We start from the raw sequence: 20812 nt of genomic DNA, 5'->3' as shown, positions 1-20812 counted from the left end.
CAGGCAAATAATAATGGTAGGACTCATATAACAATAGAGCAGCGAACGCAGACCACAAGGCCAAAAGATTTTTGGACTGCAACCATCAGGCTTTGTGCATTAAGCTGGTCATAAACAGAGGCTTAGCCTTTGGCGCTATTGGATGCAGTACTTAGGATAACTGGTTAAATTTATTTTAAAATATGACCTCTTACATGGTGGACACCGATCTAACAGAAAGAATTTAAAAGATGATGTGAGTGTGTGTGTGTGTAGTATGTACATAAATATTATTGTGTAAATAATTGTTTAAAAATATAAATTATATAATATAATAATATATTATATTATTGTATAGAATATTATATTCAAAACAAATGAATACATATATATAAACTGTTTAATAGACCTGAGACAACATTTATTATCTAATAATTACAATACTATGACAAATGCATTGCTCATTGTTACTTAATGTTAGTTTTGCGTTAAATAACAGAGACCTTACTGAAAGGACCTTTTAAGGGACATATTATAGTGTTACCAATATATTTGTCATATTTAAGTTACATTTATTAGATTTTTTAATTATAGTTATATTTATAATTATATTTAGTTATAACCATATATATATATGGTTAAAACTAAATATATGGTTATAACAACAGACAGACAGACAGACAGACAGACAGACAGATAGATAGATAGATAGATAGATAGATAGATAGATAGATAGATAGATAGATAGATAGATAGATAGATAGATAGATAGATAGATAGATAGATAGATAGATAGATATAGATAGATAGAGGGCTGGACAACAGTTGTGCAAATCGATAGATAGATATAGATAGATAGAGGGCTGGACAACAGTTGTGCAGGAGATTTGCTGCTCACCCTGACTTGACCTCACAGGTGTCCTGACTCTTTACACCATATGGCTGCCCTTAGCCATGTTCTGCAGCCACTGTACTGCCACCTAGACATTTCCATCAACATGATTAACGACCTTGTCTGTCTAATGGGAGTCGGACCAGAGTTTAGTTTCACACTTCCTTTCTCTTTTCCATTTCCCTCTTTCTCTTTCTCCTGTTCTGTATTCAGATGGATCCTGTTCAGAAGGCAGTGATCAACCACACCTTTGGAGTCCCACTGGTGAAGACCAAACGGCCAATCATTTCCTGTAATGTCTGCCAGATCCGTTTCAACTCGGAGGTAAGGTATCTGATATTGGACCGATTGACTTCATGCATGTTTGGTGTTTTACTCAAATGGCTTGCTTTATTGAAGATCTGAAATGGTATATAGCATTCTTCGAGTGAGATTTCTATGTAATATGAGCGTTATGTTTATACTGCTGAGATATTTTGCACCCTCTGCTTTCTAGTCCGGAAATAGCCAACGGCAAATCCTCTTTGAAGTACAGTATCCGCAAAGCACATCAGAGTGGAAGCTTACAGCATGAAGTGTTTTTTTCTTTCTTTCGACGATTAACACTATTTTACAGAAAATCTCTCTCAACACAAAGTCTTTATGAAGATATTATTTCCACAAGTAAGAACTTCCTACGAAAACAACTTCCAATTTTTCAATTTCAGACTTGCCACAGTCATTTATTGCAAAATCCGTATCGCACATTATGCTGTTCCAATATTCTTCATGCATCAATGAAAGCAATTATTTAAGTTGTTTATGCACCAAATTTCTACTATGCTTGTTGGAGGGAGAAACTTTAGCCTGAAATATTCTGGGCTGAATTCGGTTGCAGCTGTGGCAGACATTGTGACATGTGTGAGATTAGTAACGGAGCAGGACCTGGGAGTGCCCCACTAGCCTGCGCTATTTTTATGGACGAGAACTGTAATCATGGGCAGAAAGTGGCTTTCTTGGTGTGAGTCTGTAATCTTGGCCCTCCAATCGAGCAGATGTATGGCTTCCTTTAAACCACAGCCCCAGAGAATAAAAGACAGGGAGAAGATGGAGAGGCCAAGCCTGCATGTGGAGACCTGCAAAAGTTGCTTGTAGCCTAGCTCGCTTTTAATGATTTACAGGGAGACAATTTGAGACTCAGCAATTCTGTGAAGCAATTGGACTTAAGAGTTGTAGTTAGTTCAAGGGAGGTGAAGATTAGATTGAAGTTTTATACTACAGTTATTTTTGTCATCTAATGTTGCTTTGTTTTGGTTCACAGTAAATATCCTAGACAGTTGTTAGTTCAGATATAAATTCCACATCCCAAAGTGCCATCCAAAGATGCTTTTAGTTTACAACCCAGTTCATGAACCTTAAGTCAAACGAGTTTGACACATATATAAGCATGCTTGTAAATAATAATGCATGTTGTTCAATAAACCTTAAGCTCTTGACTGATGCTTGGACATCTCTGACACCTGCAGCTGTCCTGGTTTGTAAATAATATTCATATTCTTTCAACACCCCTGTTTTTACAATGTCTCCCTGCTTGGCATCATTGCATTTAACGATACACAAATTTAGGCACGCAACACTTTCCATGAAAGGGGTAGAAAATGGGGGCTGCTTTTTCTTTCTCTTTATTTATTTGTTTAATTGAAAATTTTGTCATCATTTACTCATTAGAATAGTGGGTAATTGATGACAGAATTTACATTTTTTGGTTGAAGTATTCCTTAAATGCCCATTTAAATCCCATTAATCTCATGGCATTATTTATGCAATTGTAATTGACCCTTCATAAAGACCCACGCACTTTGTTACTATTGCTATGTCCGACAAGCCATGAAGCTCTCACACTAAAAAGGACACTGACAACGTGCCAACAGACAAGACAAAGCAGGTTACTTTAGGTATGAAACAAATTCACAGCTTTTTTTTTAAGAAATTGTAACAATAAATACTGTTTTGTAGCTCTTTAATGTCTCATGACAGATTACTGTAGCACCTCAGTTCAAGCAGCACCTGAACCGATCATCTCTTCCTCTTTACTAATTATGGCATGAAATAAACATGAACATGAACATGAGAAAGTATCTTGTTTCAACCACAGAAAGACATCAATATACACCTTTTATATGTTCAGGTCCACCGACGTTAATCTCCTCTCCTGTCTGGTTTGCTTGTCGGACAAAAATGTCAGGTTTAGCTTATGATCTCCTGCTATCCTGCTCCTGCTCTGCTATTGCCTGCCAATTGGGCCAACAAGTGCTAAGCATCTCTCGGGGAACTCCTTCAAGACTGAAGGAGTTACATAACATAGCTTCTTTTATTTTTTTTTATTACTTTTTATTCATCAAAGTATCCTAAAAGAGTATCACATGTTCTGAAAAAATATTAAGCAGCAGAACTGTTTCCAACTTTGATAATGAATCATCATATTAGAATGATTTCTAAAGGATCATGTGATAATGATCCTAAAAATTCAGCTTTGCATCACAGAAATAAATGATAATTTAAAGTATAATAAATTTAAAAACAATTATTTTAAATTGTAATAATATATCACAATATTAAAATTTTTTCTGTATTTTTGATCTAATAATCGCATAAAATTCAAGGCATTAATGTTTGCCTACAAAACTACCACTGGCTCTGCACCCATTTACATAAATTTGTTACTTCAGACTTATGTGAAGCCCTCTAGAAGCTTGCGTTCTGCAAGTGAACGTCGCTTGATTGTGCCATCCCAAAGAAGCACAAAGTCACTTTTACGGACTTTTAAATTAAATGTTCCCTCCTGGTGGAATGACCTCCCCAACTCAATCTGAGCAGCTGAGTCCTTAGCCATCTTCAAGAATCGGCTTAAAACACATCTCTTCCATCTTTATTTGACCCTCTAACTTTAACACTCACTATTCTAATTCTATTCTTTAAAATCTACCTTTCTAATCTTTTTGTATTCTATTTTCTTTTCATTTATTATGCAATTGTATGTGTGTGTGTGTGTGTGTGTGTGTGTATGTGTATGTGTATGTGAAAAGATCTAACACTAGCTTGCTCTATTCTTTTTTTATTCTATCGGTTATTTTTTTAATTTTTATTTTTATTATTTAAAATCCCATACATGTACTGTGTTAACCTAACTGAGACTTGTTATAGCACTTATATATCATTGCTCTTTTTGATTGCTTCCACTGTCCTCATCTGTAAGTCGCTTTGGATAAAAGCGTCTGCTAAATGAATAAATGTAAATGTAAAAGAAAAGACATCAAAGAATTGCAAGTTCTGATGTTGTATTAGACATTATGCTGCGTCTTTCATGCATTGTTGCACTGGAAATGATTCAGCTACAGTACATTAAGAGATTAAATTATACAATGCCATCTTTCATTAAATGGTTACACTGAGCAATGAGTCTACTTTTTGTTCCTCTACTATATGCTGAATAAAGCAATGCTTTTGTTCCCTTGAAAATATCTATTCCCTTGCCTCCTTCCCATCATCATTTCACGCTCCATTATGGATTCATAGATTACTAACCCCCAGTGCCGATAACTGAGGACATTTGTAGTGGAAAAAGCAGACTATTGGCTGACAGCATGTGTTGTCTGATGCATTCATCAAACTAGTGGCTCAGAGTTGTCTTATGAGGTGCTGCCAGTGTCCCTCTGTCCCTTTCACTCTAGTGCAAGATGGAGGTATAACCTTGCCGTGCTGCAGAATTGATATCACCATATTGTGTCTCTGTTGCTGCAGGACAGGGTTGACTGCGTGTCCCTCCTCTGCCAGAACTGCAGTGGCCCACCGCTGTTGCACAATTTCCGTCATTCGTTGACTAGGCTTTCCATCACTAGGGCAAATTAACTTCCATATGCGTGTTGAGCTTCATGTTAGGCCACAGCTGTCAATCCACCTTTTGCAGCCCTTTCCCATTTTTATTGTTGTTATTGTATTTTTGTTGGCGTATGTTGCATTACATACTGTTCACATGTGGTTCGATGAGACCGAGACAATCTGTGTCCTAATTTGTCCTTGGAAAAGTTCTTTGTGCTCCCTGTTTTTTCACTGTTGTGCTTAGTTTTTTGTGCTCTCAAAGCCAACTCATCTGTCAACCCTGTGCCATCTGGACGAGAACTTTCCTCATTTCCTTATTCTATAGATAGCGCTGCATTCATACGAGAACTTCATTCTCATTGGCACATCATGGATTTGGCTTGGTACTTGATTTGTATTCATTTCTAATGGCTGAGGTATTCTTCACACATAATGTATGCCCTCTCTTGTAAGTCGATTCATTAAGAAAGCATTCACTGAGAATTTCAATGAATGGATTCTGTATGTGGGTTCAAAGAGTTAAAATGTAAAAACTGGGTTTGTATTGCTAAAACTGGTCAGCTTATCTTATTGAATTAGAGATAAGAACTGGCCAAAAGAGCTTGGCTACAAGATGTATTTTTGTCAAGTGTCATTTGTCAAGTGTCATTTTTGTCAAGTGTCACAAACTTTTTTACTGGAAACAAACCACTCAATTCCATGAAGGGTTCTCAAACAAGAATTCTTCCACCAGTGTTGAAATACTCTGACAGAGAACTGAACTGCTTTTCAGCGGTGACACAACAGCATTACTGAATTTACAGCATGAAATAGAGCGCATGAACAGTGTAGTCTGTTTGCTCAATAAACAACTCCTACGAACCTTTTCTTTGTATTGAATCAAAAATATGCTGTGCAACCAGTGATACTCCTCAAATGATGATTATTATGAGATGTTTTTTTAGGAAGCAAAAACAGTTAGCGGAACCAATATATTCTGACCCCCCCCCCCCAAAAGAAAATTTGTTTGATTCCCAGACAAATTATTTTAACGAAGTTTATTTTTAGTCAATCAAACAAATACAGCTTGCAACTAATTGTAAGAAATAATTTCTAAAGATGCACTAGATGAGTTTTGTTATAGGTTTTTCTATTTTTTTAATTTGTCTCTAAAAAAATTTGTAAATGTTACCACATATATTGTTTTGGTATTTTTGTGTAACATACAGTACAGGTAAAACTAATTATTTGATTGCATTTATAACATCTGTGTAAATGCATTTTTTCAAGAATTAAAAATAGATATTTATCATTATATTAATCGTTAAGAGTAATTGGAACCAGAACCAAAAGAGTTAAAAATCTTTGGAATCTCCAGTATTGACATCTCTGTAACTCATGGTTGTGATTACCGTCCTAGACTGAGTCTAGTCCTTGCACATGGCAATGGCATGAACTGTGTTTTTCATTTGTTCTTGGATGTGGACGTGGATTTTTTTCTTCACTCCGTTGCAAGTATCATCAGTTTTACATTCCTTAACTCATATAGCTTGTTTTACTTTCTTTTTCTGTCTGTGTGATCTCTGTCTGCACCTGTGCTTTAACCCCATATCCACTGAGCTTTCTGGCTCCTGCCAGAGACCCATTTCCTCCTTAATCCCAGAGATCTGTGCTCTTTTAGTGCCTCTTTCCCACATCCTCCTCAGTTTCCTGTGTGCTTTAGACAGGCAGCTCCTTCAAACCCCTGAAGGCTTCGATTACAGACCACTAGCTATATAAGGCTCTGTCATCACCAATTACAGCCCACAACCTGCCACAACAGACAGGAAGGGCCAACCTAATGCCATTCCCTCACTGCAAGTGTACCCTAACTGTCTCTGAGGGCTTTTCCTAGCTGTCTTAATCTCTTCTGTTCCCATGAGTCTCTGCAGGGGTTCTGTGCCTCTTCTAATGTTGTGAGCGTCTGAGCCCTGGATGACACTCTGGTATGAGTCTCTTGGTCCTGCTCCCAGTGTCTGCAGCAACTGTTGTCAACTCATTCTCGGTTTCACACGACACATAATCCTGCCACTTAATAATCATCATGTTTGTCTTGATGGGATGCATTCTGAAGTCATCGCTGTTTTGGGAGGCCGCTGCTAGTTGATTTGTTTGTAGCGTGCTGCTGGGAGGCACGTCAGATACGCGTTGTGCTGCATGGCGGTTCCGCTCCCCTGTAACGAGGATGCAGACTACAGGCGACAGCTCCTGTGTCAGTGTTTCTGGAAATATCTCTTAATGTGTTCCTGCTAGAGGTCAAGTCAGCATGATTGATGAGTGGACAGACTGTGCCACATCAGAGATGTGGAATTGTTTATGCAGATTAGAACTTTCACAATAGTCAAGTGTTTTGTGTTTCCTTTGGCTTTGTCCTGTTTATGCACTGACTGCTGAGACTGCTAAATATATCCTTTTGCTTAACAATGGTCACATTTTCAGTTACATCTCTTCATCTTGACTTATTCAAACACAGTGTTAATAGTAAATCATAAACAGACCTTATATTCATTGTAATGATACAACCCGAATTCCGGAAAAGTTGGGACGTTTTTAAAATTTTAATAAAATGAAAACTAAAAGACTTTCAAATCACATGAGCCAATATTTTATTCACAATAGAACATAGATAACATAGCAAATGTTTAAACTGAGAAAGTTTACAATTTTATGCACAAAATGAGCTAATTTCAATTTTGATTTCTGCTACAGGTCTCAAAATAGTTGGGATGGGGCATGTTTACCATGGTGTAGCATCTCCTTTTCTTTTCAAAACAGTTTGAAGACGTCTGGGCATTGAGGCTATGAGTTGCTGGAGTTTTGCTGTTGGAATTTGGTCCCATTCTTGCCTTATATAGATTTCCAGCTGCTGAAGAGTTCGTGGTCGTCTTTGACGTATTTTTCGTTTAATGATGCGCCAAATGTTCTCTATAGGTAAAAGATCTGGACTGCAGGCAGGCCAGGTTAGCACCCGGACTCTTCTACGACGAAGCCATGCTGTTGTTATAGCTGCAGTATGTGGTTTTGCATTGTCCTGCTGAAATAAACAAGGCCTTCCCTGAAATAGACGTTGTTTGGAGGGAAGCATATGTTGCTCTAAAACCTTTATATACCTTTCAGCATTCACAGAGCCTTCCAAAACATGCAAGCTGCCCATACCGTATGCACTTATGCACCCCCATACCATCAGAGATGCTGGCTTTTGAACTGAACGCTGATAACATGCTGGAAGGTCTCCCTCCTCTTTAGCCCGGAGGACGCGGCGTCCGTGATTTCCAACAAGAATGTCAAATTTGGACTCGTCTGACCATAAAACACTATTCCACTTTGAAAAAGTCCATTTTAAATGAGCCTTGGCCCACAGGACACGACGGCGCTTCTGGACCATGTTCACATATGGCTTCTTTTTTGCATGATAGAGCTTTAGTTGGCATCTGCTGATGGCACGGCGGATTGTGTTTACCGACAGTGGTTTCTGAAAGTATTCCTGGGCCCATTTAGTAATGTCATTGACACAATCATGCCGATGAGTGATGCAGTGTCGTCTGAGAGCCCGAAGACCACGGGCATCCAATAAAGGTCTCCGGCCTTGTCCCTTACGCACAGAGATTTCTCCAGTTTCTCTGAATCTTTTGATGATGTTATGCACTGTAGATGATGAGATTTGCAAAGCCTTTGCAATTTGACGTTGAGGAACATTGTTTTTAAAGTTTTCCACAATTTTTTTACGCAGTCTTTCACAGATTGGAGAGCCTCTGCCCATCTTTACTTCTGAGAGACTCTGCTTCTCTAAGACAAAGCTTTTATAGCGAATCATGTTACAGACCTGATATCAATTAACTTAATTAATCACTAGATGTTCTCCCAGCTGAATCTTTTCAAAACTGCTTGCTTTTTTAGCCATTTGTTGCCCCCGTGCCAACTTTTTTGAGACCTATAGCAGGCATTAAATTTTAAATGAGCTAATTAAGTGGATAAAAGTGTAAAATTTCTCAGTTTAAACATTTGCTACGTTATCTATGTTCTATTGTGAATAAAATATTGGCTCATGTGATTTGAAATTCCTTTAGTTTTCATTTTATTAAAATTTTAAAAACGTCCCAACTTTTCCGGAATTCGGGTTGTACAAATAATTTTGTCATTTTAATTGTTCATGATTATTATTAGCATTCTAGTTATATTATTAAAGTATAATAATAATAAAAATAATAATAATAATGTGTATTAAAATAATATTGAAATTACAGAATATCTTAAAATTACAAAAAATTAAACTGATGATATAATTGATGTATCAATTGAATCAAAATAAAAGATTATTACTTTTTATATTCTTACTATTATCATTATTAAATTATATTAAATCAGAATACATATTATTTATCATGGGTAATGGTATAAATACTTATATAAATAGTATTTTATTTCATTTATAACATCTGTGTACAAGGTCTGTTTAAGACATTTTTATTTTTAGTACAAGAAATTTTTACATCTAACCCTAATCCTAATCTAACCGTAAATTTTTTATTTTAAATAAATATTTAAACAAATCAGACATTTATTTAAAAATGAATTACATTTGTTTATAATATTAAATTATAAATATAATTATGATATATAGCCAGAATACACATTGTTTGTCACGAATAATGGTTATATGATATATGTAAAAAAAAAAAATTATATATATATATATATATATATAATAACATACAATTAAACATTTATCATTATGTATTATGCCAATAAACATGTATTAAAATATACAAATATTGTATAATTTGTATAATTACTGCTAATTTTATTAGTTATTATATTTTATATAGAATGGTTTCATGATCACTTTTAACTACAGTGCTGAAATGACTTCATATATATTATCTAAACTATTATATACACAAAATAAATAACATTTTATTTTATTTGAAGTTTATTCGTTTGATGTTTTGTGGGCTTTACTTTATTAGACACATCTGAAAGCAGACGCATAAACAGTGTTACAGTCACAGGAAATGGATTCCATGTGGCATCAGTGACCAGGGACAAGCATGTAGGTATAAGCCCATTTTATGCCTCCTGGACAGGACATCCAGAAAAAGATGTCAAATATGGCCTGTGTCCTGAGCTTTAAAAATGTTGTAACTCTAACTGTTTTGTTTGTGTACCTCTTTGAACGTTGCATTTATAGAATGTTTAAGCAGCATTGTCTGTGTTTGTTTCAGAGTCAGGCCGAAGCCCACTACAAGGGGAACCGTCATGCTAGGAGAGTCAAAGGCATTGAGACCTCCAAGAGTCGCCCACAAGAGAGTGACAAACCTCCTTCCGGGCCCGTCTCATCCCCTTCACCAACGGGACCCTTACTGGCCATCTCAGATACTGACCCCAGCAAAACTGGTAAGAGCTTTAGAATAATGTTACTGTAAAACATGCACATCTGGTTGTCTCTGCTCACTCACACAGAACGCTTGGGAAGAAAATGTGTTTCCACAGAAAAGACATTAAGCTGAACAATATGGATTCTTTCAGTCATAATACAAGGGGGTCTATTCTGCTTCAAAACTCTCAAAAGATATGACTAGAAAGCCAGGACACTTAACTCACCCTATGAGACATAAAGATGCCACAAATATTCAATCTTCTCCAAGTGTGTGGTCCGACCTCACTCTTTAAGAAGCAGCCAATTGAACATTCCCAACACTGAAGGCCTGGGGTCTGTCACAGGGCAATTACAGTCCCAACTGTACAACAGAAATAGACAAAAACAACATCCCTCAGTCCCAGGCCAAGATTTAAAACAGCCAATCTATGGTGCATTCCTTGTTTGTCTTGTTGAAACATCTTGAGGAAGTCTGGATGAAGGTCTCAGACATGGACCACCTCATTTAGAGCCTAATTTTACTAGAGTGGCGTGACTTTGACCGTCACTGCTTTATTAGGAAGGCCTAGCTGATGTGTTTATGGAGATGTGTGCAGGACTATTAGGTATTAGAAACCCATTTGTCTCTGTATCAGAATAACCTTTGGGATTAGGAGGGCTGAGCTGGAGCACAGGGTGAGCAGTGAGTGAGAGTTGGGTGAGACAAAGAATGTGGATATAAAAAAGTTCAGAGAGCTAAGAGGGCAGAAGGGAAACATCGCAGTTGATCTTGCTTTAATGAGAAATGATTAAACATCGACAGATCATTATGACGGTGAGATGAAATGGGGGCACAGAGTTTATAAACTGCAAGAGGGTGGGTGACTCCTTCTTGTGCCTGTTATTTGCCACTGTTCTTTTCCCGTTCTCTTTACATCTGTGCTCCCTGCTCTCTTCACGTGCCAGTTATTGGATCAAACTGTCAGAAATGAGGTAAAAAAAACATAAAATACATAACTGGTAGATGTTTTATGAGAAGCTTTAAAACAAGTGTTTGAATTTCAGTTTTTAAACTACACTCATGAACGCCAAAAGAAATCCATATCAAAGGCCTCAGAAGGACAATGGATTCAATGCCTATTGCAAGTTTTTAGCTCTTATTTAACGTTCCCTGCAAGTCTGTGTGTGACTTACATGCATCTGGAAATCTAGATGCATACAAGCATCTTGTCCTGCTTAACATCTCTTTCATTGAGGATGGAGGAGGACAGTATAGCCGTGTCTCTCACTGAGGGATTTGCCTGTCCAGAAAAAACTGTCTATAGTCCTTAGGCCTAGAAAGAATTCCAGCGGGAGAGTGCCAAAACAAACCGGCCATGATCTAAATGTGAAACTAGATACATATGAAAGAATGCCATTTTCCATCCAAAGATTACTCCCTTGACCCTGACCCCTAGCAGGCCGGTGGCTCGCTTGTTTGTATATCCCGACAATTGCTTTGTTTTGATGCCTTCCCATAATACTAGTTTCACAACAGAGCCTTCATTGAGTTGCCAACCCCTAGGGTCCTGACAGCTGCAGTTCCATCTGGACATCATAATCCCAGCGTGTGTGTGTGTGTCTGGGTGAGACTGTACAGTGCAAAGTCATTTTGTAAAAGTTTAGAGCTCACTGGGTGTGTTTCTCTTCATCTTTTTTTCTACTTCCACTGCAGCCAGAGATTAACTTTAAAGCATGTGAGTAGATATTGGGGATGCATCAGGGCTCGGTGCTTGGGCCTAATTACATTATCTCACTTGTCTACACATCTTGCTGGGTGCTCTGTGTGTGTGTATTTTTATGTGAAAGCTCAAGAGGAGAATTCCCACGCTTCATGAGAAACACTAGGCTGTGTTGGACCTCAACTGCCGGAGATGTAATTTATTGATGATTTTGTTTCACGCATCACTAGAGCCAGCATTTTCACAGAGGTAGAAAGACAATACTCAGGGCCTGTGTAGTCACCTTTACAGTAGCTATAGAGTTTCAGTTGCTTTCTGCATGTTTCCTTGACTGTCTTCTGAACCAGTGATAATTTAAAGTGATAGTTCACCCCCCAAAATACACATTTTTACTTTTATTCATCCATGATGCATTTGTTACAGTTATAATAAAGCCTTCATAATTTTACAAAATATTTTATTTTAAAAAAAAATTTGTTTTTTTGATTTTTTTACTTTATATTCTTTAGTCCTGAAAAGAAAAAAATGGACAGATTGGAGTAATTGCTGCTGAAAATTAAGATTTGCCATCACAGGAATATATTAGTTTTAAAACATTAAAATAGAAAAACGTTCTTTTAAATTGTAATAATATTTCCATTTGTTTTTTTATAAATCAATAAATACAGAATAGGTTTATTTTATGACAGAATTGTTTACGTAAACTTCCCTTTAAGATGAAATTCAAGCTAAAAAAAATTAAATCCCAACCAATGTATGTAGTTTATGCTCAGATGCAATCTAAGCTCTTTTACAAAGAATGGTTCATGGTTCATTTAATTATGATTTTTGCTTATTCGTTAAATTTAACTTTTTTTTTTCATTTCCTGTTGTATGAACACTTTTATCCCAGTGAGGATTTGTTGTAAGTTTTGAATGCGACTAACAGAGCCCATAATAACATGGAGACTTCGCAGGATGCTCATAATTTTTGGCATTGAACCATTTTAGCACTCTGTTTGTCCCCAAGATCCACTTCTGCACAGTCACACTGTTTAATGAAGCCATACATCTCCAGCAGTCTTCTACACATCTGGAGATTGTATAGAGACAGAAGGCTGCACGACACTCTTCTGGGCCTCCATATTTCACAGCATAAGCTTGAAGTGCCATTAAATTTCCAGCTAGATCTTTCTCCATCTTCGACAGCTTTGTTCTATTGAGCTACAGTGGAAGAATCACCACTCTAACATGCAGACTCTACAAAAGACGACATGGATCGTTTGGTAAACAGGCCTGCTGTGTTGGATGGAAGATGCATCTGGGAAACAGCGATCTGAGTGAGGCAAATGAATGCACCCGACTCCATAATTAATAAGTCACACAGCTCATTGGGGCATCTTATTTCAGGGCTTATTAATCATTAATGATGGACAGGGTAGAAGTGGGGTAAAGGCCAGCCTCTCTTCTACCTGACCCCTAGAACATCTGATTCGCCTGCATAGGTCACAACCAGACCCCTGCTTCACCACGTCACATACTGTCTTCTCCGCTACAGCTGTTGGATGCTGTGAAACCGGAGAGCATTAATAGCAGGTTTAGTTTACTGTCTGGAAACTGAGAGATTGTTCTCATGGGTTCAGGTTCTGTATGTGGAGCCTCTAACTAAGCTATCATAATTCTACTGAATGCACAGGAATCATTTACTGTACCCTTTTTGTCATGGCAGATTTAGTCCCAACCACTTGATGAAACTTATACAGACGAAGTGTTTTCCAATTGTTCAGCATCGAGTATACATCATGTTGTGTTATAATTAAGTGACAGTCCACTAGAATTTGTAATAATTTGTTATTTTTAGTTTTTGTGCTGTGGTTGCTCTTTACTTCCTATTTGGATTTTGCACCCATTGTATCAGTTACAATTATATCAGAAAAAAAAAAACTGTTCCTGCTGCTCATATATATTCATATAATAAAAATGTTATATTGCGTGGATTAGACCACATAAGATCACATATTTAAAGTTAAATCATTAAAACTAAAAAAGTAATATCTAATAGCAGATGGTTTAAAATGTCTTTATTTTATTAAATAAATTCAACGTTTAACTATATATTTAGTTAAACTATATGTTTGTATATATTTTAAGAGTATATATTTTATATTAGTGCTGTCAAAATTAAGTTGTTAAGGCAGGTGATTCATTTTTGTAGTTTAAAGGTATTAAAATATTTAAATGCAGAGGCAGAGTTAAAATTGGCCACCCCACTCACAACTGCTGCTTCGGTCTCTTTTTTTTCTTGACAAGAATTGTGTTTGTTTAGATGCAGAATGTCTTTACGAGCACATCAAACAGGAGACTTTTCAGATGCCCACTCCACTTCGCCTCAGTGCCAGGTGTTAGTCAAACGAGCATGGAAACGGTACAGGTGATGAGGCAGCTTCAGCAGAACAGAAGTGAACCGAGGTCAAATGTTATCAGGCCATATGTCAGTAAAAATTAATTTTCCTGTCCTGTCAAACGTTATACTGTGCTCATAGTGCGTGTCCTTCATTGCATGCACAAATATACGCACTGTAGCCTGTATTAATTCATATTAAAGTGTGAATGAAACTACGAGCATGCTTGTCAGATTGCATCACGTTCAGCAGTGGCAGCTCTTAAAGTATTAGCAGCCAAAAAACCTAATAACCCAGTTGCTATGATGTCTGTTCCTCAAATAACAAAAAAAAGTGAAATCAATAACTTTTGTAGCTTTAAGGATTAATCTATATTTCATTTAGAATTCATCGTTTAATACAGTTTTTCAATTTCTACTTGCTGAAGGGCACAGGTAAATATGACATTCTAATGGGCTTTTGTGAAAAAAAAATCTCAGAGACATTAGTAGTATTGGTATTGGTACCAGTCATATTCACCTTTAGTCATTAAAAAAGATGCCATTAAATAAATATAAAAATATACTATATGCTGTTTCTACATTAATTAAATTGATCACAATTAATTTCAGAAAAAACAATTGTGATTTAGTTACTTTTTATATATTTATTAATTTATCAAATAGGACCTATACTAATTTGAATATATTTTAAAAGAGTATATATATATATATATATATATATATATATATATATATATATATATATATATATATATATATATATATAATACACACAAACCATGTATGAGTTCTGAAGTTATTTAGCATGGATGCATTCAGTTTATACAAGTATTTATAATGTTACAAAATATTTCTGTTTCAAGTAAGTGATGTTCTAATCAAAGAAAACAAGTATCAAGATTTCCACAGAGATATTAAGCAGCACAAACTGTCTTCAACATTGTTAATAATAAGAAATCTTTCTTGAGCAGCAAATCAGCATAACAGAAAGATACTAAGTGATGTCCATAATTCCCTGCCCACTGTTGGTTTGCAACAGTTGCACTTTTAAAGCATTATAAGAGTCATAATATTTGGGGGTTCTTCTGGACCACTGAACCTTCTTAAAAATACTTACATCATTACTAGCTAGTGTTTACAGATTACTGATTCCTTCAGCAGTTGAAGGAAGGCGTGTGTTAATTTAAGCATTAAATATGAGTCCTCTGAGAGTGCATGTTTTGTAACCACACTTTCAAATATGCCGAGCAAGAATAAATGGAGGGCAGGCGGGCACACTTTGCCGCGAACATGGAGGACATGTCAATGATGGTGGTGGATGGCAACCATCCAGAGTATGGAGGATTTTGAAATCCCCCATTACACACTCTCCTCCACCCCTGAACCACGATCTGCTAACACAAACCACATGCACTTGGCCAAACCCACATTTTTTCACCACACACGCATAGTGTGTGAGTATGTCTGTTTGTTGGAGGGTGGGGGCCTGAAAGGGAATGGGGTGTGCTGTGGAAAAGAGCCCTGGGAATATTAGCTTAGAGTTAAAAGTTCAGGCTATTCAAAACCAAACCTGCGCAAGTACAAGCCACATAGTTTGGTCTGTCAATTCTGATGCTATAATAGCTATTGGACGAAGCGTTGGTCTATATTTGGTGTTTTTTTGAAGGGTCACAGGGTTTTCTGTAACATCCTGTATCTTCCAAAAGAGCAGTATGTCATCGCCCCATGCTTTGATCCAGATGATCTTTATGAGGCTCTGACAGGAGCTCAAGCCCAAAAGAAATATAGAGCACAGCACACTCTCATCTCCACAAACCAAGAGACAGTGAGAAATCCGCCTGGAAATGTACAGAGAGAGGACTGTTTCCTGTCAAACCAGAGATCTAGTTGCTTCTAACCTGCTTTTATCCACCTGCCATTTAGGATTTGCCACCATAGCAGAGGCTGTTGAACTTCAAATGCCATGTTGAATAAAATCTGAACACTGTGTTTCTACAGGGAGGGACAATGAATTGGAATATTGGAAGAGTTTATGCAAGAGGTTGTGGTTAAATGTTTGTAAAATGACAAAAACAACACATGGTCTTTGTAAGGCAATTGAGTGGTGAAGTCACTGCTTACTTCCCCCCCCCCCCCCCCCCCCCAAAATAGATACTTTTTCCTAGTCTTTCTAAAGCCTTTCTATAATCTGTAGGCTGGGTGTTTGTTTTTTAGTCGATAACCCATTTTTTAAACTGAAGGTGACAGTCGGAACTGTTTAACACCCCCCAATTTAAGTTTTTTTTTTTTAGTATGAACCCAAAGTAGGGTGAATGACAAAACATGTTTTTCTCTGTTAAGTAATTGGTTCTAGCAATGCCTGGGTCACAGGTTTGAGTTTCAGTGACACATGGACAGATTTTCTCATTTAATACCTTTATTTTGAAAGGCTGAACTTTCTATTCATAAAAAATCCTAAAAAAACAGTTAAGCAGCCTGACTGTTTTCAACACTGATAATATTAATAAATGTTTCTTGAGCAGCAAATCAGCATATTAGACTGATTTCTGAAGGATCATGTGACACTGAAGACTGGAGTAATGGCTGCTGAAAGTGTTTAAAATTGTATTACTGTTTTTACTGTGTTTCGATCAAATAAATGCAGCCTTGGCGAGACTTCTTTCAAAAACTTTCGTTTTGTACACAAAACAGCCTTTTCCAAGGCAGTTATCACAGGTTTTGTTTTGGTCAACAGAAGTTATTTGCAAAGGCTGATATTTTAAGTCCTGAATGCTCTGAAATGTATATTGCTAAGCATCTCCAATTTGACTTGACATATTAAACTAAACAATATGTTAAGGCTCATACAAACATATGTATATAATTTTATTTTATGAAGTTAGTTTTTTGCAAACTTGTTTTTATGTGGTCTATAAAAGCTGGGGTTGCTCACTTTAATACGAGGTATTTGAGGTACGCCTGGTTTGAGATTTACAGGAAAACACATTTCTGTGGCATGAAAGCTTTTGAATTCCTGCACAGCAGCTTTGCTATTTTCAAAAATGAAACAGCAGAGGCCATTAACTTCCATAAATAGTCCATTTAAATGTCATTTTGTTGTTTGCTTTGCTTTGCAGATGAGATGCGGCCAGCGCCACAGTTAAATGGACCCACGGTCGCCCCAGGGCCCATGGCTATTTCTGCTCCCCCTACCCCAGAATCCCCCGCTCCTTCTGCCTGTCCTCTTCTGCCCACTCCCACTACCCCTCAACCACCTCCAGCCACCTCCTCATCTCCCGGCTGTGGCTCTTCTAACCCAGAGCAGGCTGGCACCGGGGCCCCTGGGGCACCATCAGTCACTCCCAGCAACCCTGAGACTGAAGAGGACAAAGCCAAGAAACTGCTTTACTGCTCACTGTGCAAAGTGGCCGTCAATTCGCTCTCCCAGTTGGAGGCTCACAATAAAGGTGAACATTCGTTTAACGACAGCTCATCTGAACTGAATAACTTACTGTGCTGACTGATTACACAAAACATCCATCATTTGGAAAAAAAGAGTCTCCAATGAGCGCTTAGAGGTGGATAGATTATACATAATAACAAATGATCCCTGTGTATTTTTTGGTTTTTCGAGGGACTCACTAGTCTGTACATGTGACTTTGAATTGCTATGATTTTAAAATGCACAATGTTGTTGCAAACAAAAAAGGCAAATGGAGAGGTTATAGAAAAAATCATAATATATCAAATATATATTCATAATATATAATTATATAATATATATTCATAACATATCAAATATTTCATAAAACTATTTATCACAAAACGTGAAGACATTATTGTTTGCCATGTTTTTCAAAATGCAATAAATGTCCGACTATCATTCAGCTGGAATAAACCATGTTTTTGTTCCTAATAAAGTTGCTGACAAACTGGGAAATTTTTATAATCCTTATTTAGATTTTACTTTAATTTAGCACTTTTTCAATACTTGCTCAAATACAGCTCACAGAGGAACACTAGCAATTACGTCCATCACCAAAAAACCTCTTTAAACTTCTAAAGCGGGCGTCTTTAGAAGCTTTCTCTCTCTCATGATTTATACACACCTTTACAGCGCCACTTGTCCTCTCGGTTTGCCCCAAAGGTGTGCACAAAAAAGTAATGAATTAGATCAGCTTTTGTACTGCAGTGCAGCTTGTAGTATTTTAGGCAGTGTTTGATTTCTCGTGGTATATCGAATGCTTGAGCATATCTCGTCCTGTTCTATTATTCAGTTCATATCACAACACAACACAAACAGCCCTGTTTGATGAGAAGGTGAATGTAGAGAAGACTATGCTGCAAAGGCACACCCAACTCTATTTATTATTGATATCCTCTTTTATTTATCAGGAAAAACTGCAGTCATAGTTTAGGTGTTTATATACCATCTAATTACAAATTTTTCATGTTGAGCTTGTTGATTAAATGGTCTGTTTTTCCTTGAGCCAAAAGAAATGAATGCCTTTACATAAAGTATTTGACAACTGTTTATGTGGTCTTAAAAAAAATTAAACCACGCATATTCACACTTTGATACATGGAAGCCACATGGAAGTCGTTCCTCTTGGAACAAGATCATGTTTTAAATTCAACATAACAAGTTATGAATGATATCAGGGTGTTGTTGCCAATGGAATGGCAAATTTTAATCAGTCTGGAATCAATAGAGTCCATTCCCTAAATTAATTCTCTAAACCACAGCCAAAAAATCAAATCATATTTTGTGCAGACAACAGATATAAGTCTGGAGGGGAAGGGAGAGTATGAGCTTACTATATTTCTGCAGTTGCATGTTCAGACATAGCTCGCAATTCCTATTATATCTGTTTAGTTCTCAGATGACATTTACAAATCAGTGAAACTAGCAACGCTCATTGTCTGTAACAAATTTTAAGTCTGAATATTAGAAAGTTCATTTCTGCTTGTTTTTTTGCCTTGTCTCAAACTTAAGTTGAACTTTAGGTCAGTGGTGGTGGTGGTGGTGGTGGGGGGGGGGTAATGAAGCCTGCTTTTGGTTTGGCAAGAGAATAATTCAACATTCCCAATAAGAACAAAACAAAGACATTAGTTCTTAGGAACCCGAGAATGTGGACGTTGTGTGTTTTTGTCCATATCATTGACATTGTGAAGCCAGGAACATGACTGTGAAACATTTAAGGAGAACCATGTGTCGCATGGCTCCAAACACAGGAAATGGATAATTAAAAAGCTTCATTATAATGAGGAAAGCCAAACTGAATGAATCACTGAGACTTAAGAAATTCGGTTTTGTAAGAAAGTTTTGAAAATTAAAAGCCAGGCAGTATACGTCTTCATTTATGAACAGTACTGTACAATAATGTAACCTGAAAGAAATTTAAAAAAGATATGATTTCCAAGTGCAAAGCATTCAAACAAAAAAAATGCCTATTAGACATGTGGACAAAAATAAGAATCATCCTTAGCATGAGCAGTTGCATTTGAGGAAAATTCAAAGCAGAAGATTCAAGAGCCCTCTAGTGGCTATGGCCAGATATTGCAATACTGCCTGTAGTTCATATTAAATTAAATGTTATGTATTTATCATTAACATAATATAATATTCTTATTTTATTATTTTATTATTATCTTTGTTGATATGTTTATTATTCCTCATATATTCTTTGTATTTATTATATTAGATTATATATTTATTGACATTTTTACATTTATTTAAAGTCACAAAATATTTCAGTTTCAAACATATGCTGTTCTTTACAACTTTCTATATATATCAAAGAAACCTGATGGAAAAAAAAAAACAATTTAGATAATAAATATAAAGCAAAAAAACAAAAAAAAATTCTTAATCACTGAATCAGTATATTAGAAAGATTTCTGAAGGATCATGTGATGCTGAAGACTGGAGTAATGTCTGCTAAAAATACAGCTTTGTCATCACAGAAATAAAATATTGTTGTTAATATATTGTAATAATATATTTTTTTAATAATTACTGAAAAGAAAATTACTCAATCAAATAATTGCAGCTTTGCTGAGCATAAGAGACTTCAAAAACAGTGATATATAACTCCAAACTTTTGAACCCTAATTTTTATGCATGTATGTACATATATACATTATATTTTATTTATAACAACATTTTTATATCTCCTCACTCCTCAGGCACTAAACACAAAACCATTCTGGAAGCCCGCAGCGGACTGGGCCCCATTAAGGCATACCCTCGTTTGGGACCGAAGCCCAGCGGTGAGCAGGGAGGCGGGGCCACAGACCCCAATACTCAGGAACGCACCTTCCACTGTGAGATCTGCAACGTGCGGGTCAACTCAGAACTGCAGCTCAAACAGGTGAGCGAGGGTCATGGTGTTCGTCATTTTTTATTCTTTTAAATCTTTCATGCTGTTTTCATACTGTATATATTTTTATAGCGCAAAAATTGGTATGTTTGATATGTTTTCAGCACATATCAAGTCGAAGGCACCGGGACGGAGTGGCAGGAAAGCCAAACCCCCTCTTGAGCCGACACAAGAAGCACAGGGGAGCTGACCTTGCGGTAAGTGGTAACCAATTCTAATTTAAATGCATGCAGATTACAATAT

At 36.7% G+C, this 20812-nt stretch overlaps 1 protein-coding gene and 1 long non-coding RNA gene across 4 annotated transcripts in view; one reads left to right on the top strand and one right to left on the bottom strand.

Annotated features, from left to right (window-relative positions):
* Nucleotides 1–20812, top strand: part of LOC132118285 (zinc finger protein 385A-like) — a 79271-nt gene that overhangs the window by 56861 nt on the left and 1598 nt on the right. For all 3 annotated transcript variants that reach the window (XM_059528011.1, XM_059528012.1, XM_059528013.1), the window contains 5 exons: nt 1085–1195; nt 9970–10141; nt 17324–17653; nt 20376–20560; nt 20674–20766. In XM_059528011.1, the coding sequence (XP_059383994.1) occupies nt 1085–1195; nt 9970–10141; nt 17324–17653; nt 20376–20560; nt 20674–20766 (891 nt within the window). The remainder of the gene's footprint in view (nt 1–1084; nt 1196–9969; nt 10142–17323; nt 17654–20375; nt 20561–20673; nt 20767–20812) is intronic.
* LOC132118289 (uncharacterized) overlaps nt 10135–20812 on the bottom strand; it is a 32816-nt gene continuing 22138 nt past the window's right edge. Inside the window, exon 4 of the long non-coding RNA XR_009425886.1 lies at nt 10135–11082. This is a non-coding gene — a long non-coding RNA (uncharacterized LOC132118289). The remainder of the gene's footprint in view (nt 11083–20812) is intronic.

This window comes from Carassius carassius, chromosome 37 (genome assembly GCF_963082965.1).
Source record: "Carassius carassius chromosome 37, fCarCar2.1, whole genome shotgun sequence".
Classification (NCBI taxonomy): Eukaryota; Metazoa; Chordata; class Actinopteri; order Cypriniformes; family Cyprinidae; genus Carassius; species Carassius carassius.
Note: the sequence above shows the minus strand (reverse complement) of the source record. Positions and strands in the feature narration are given on the sequence as shown.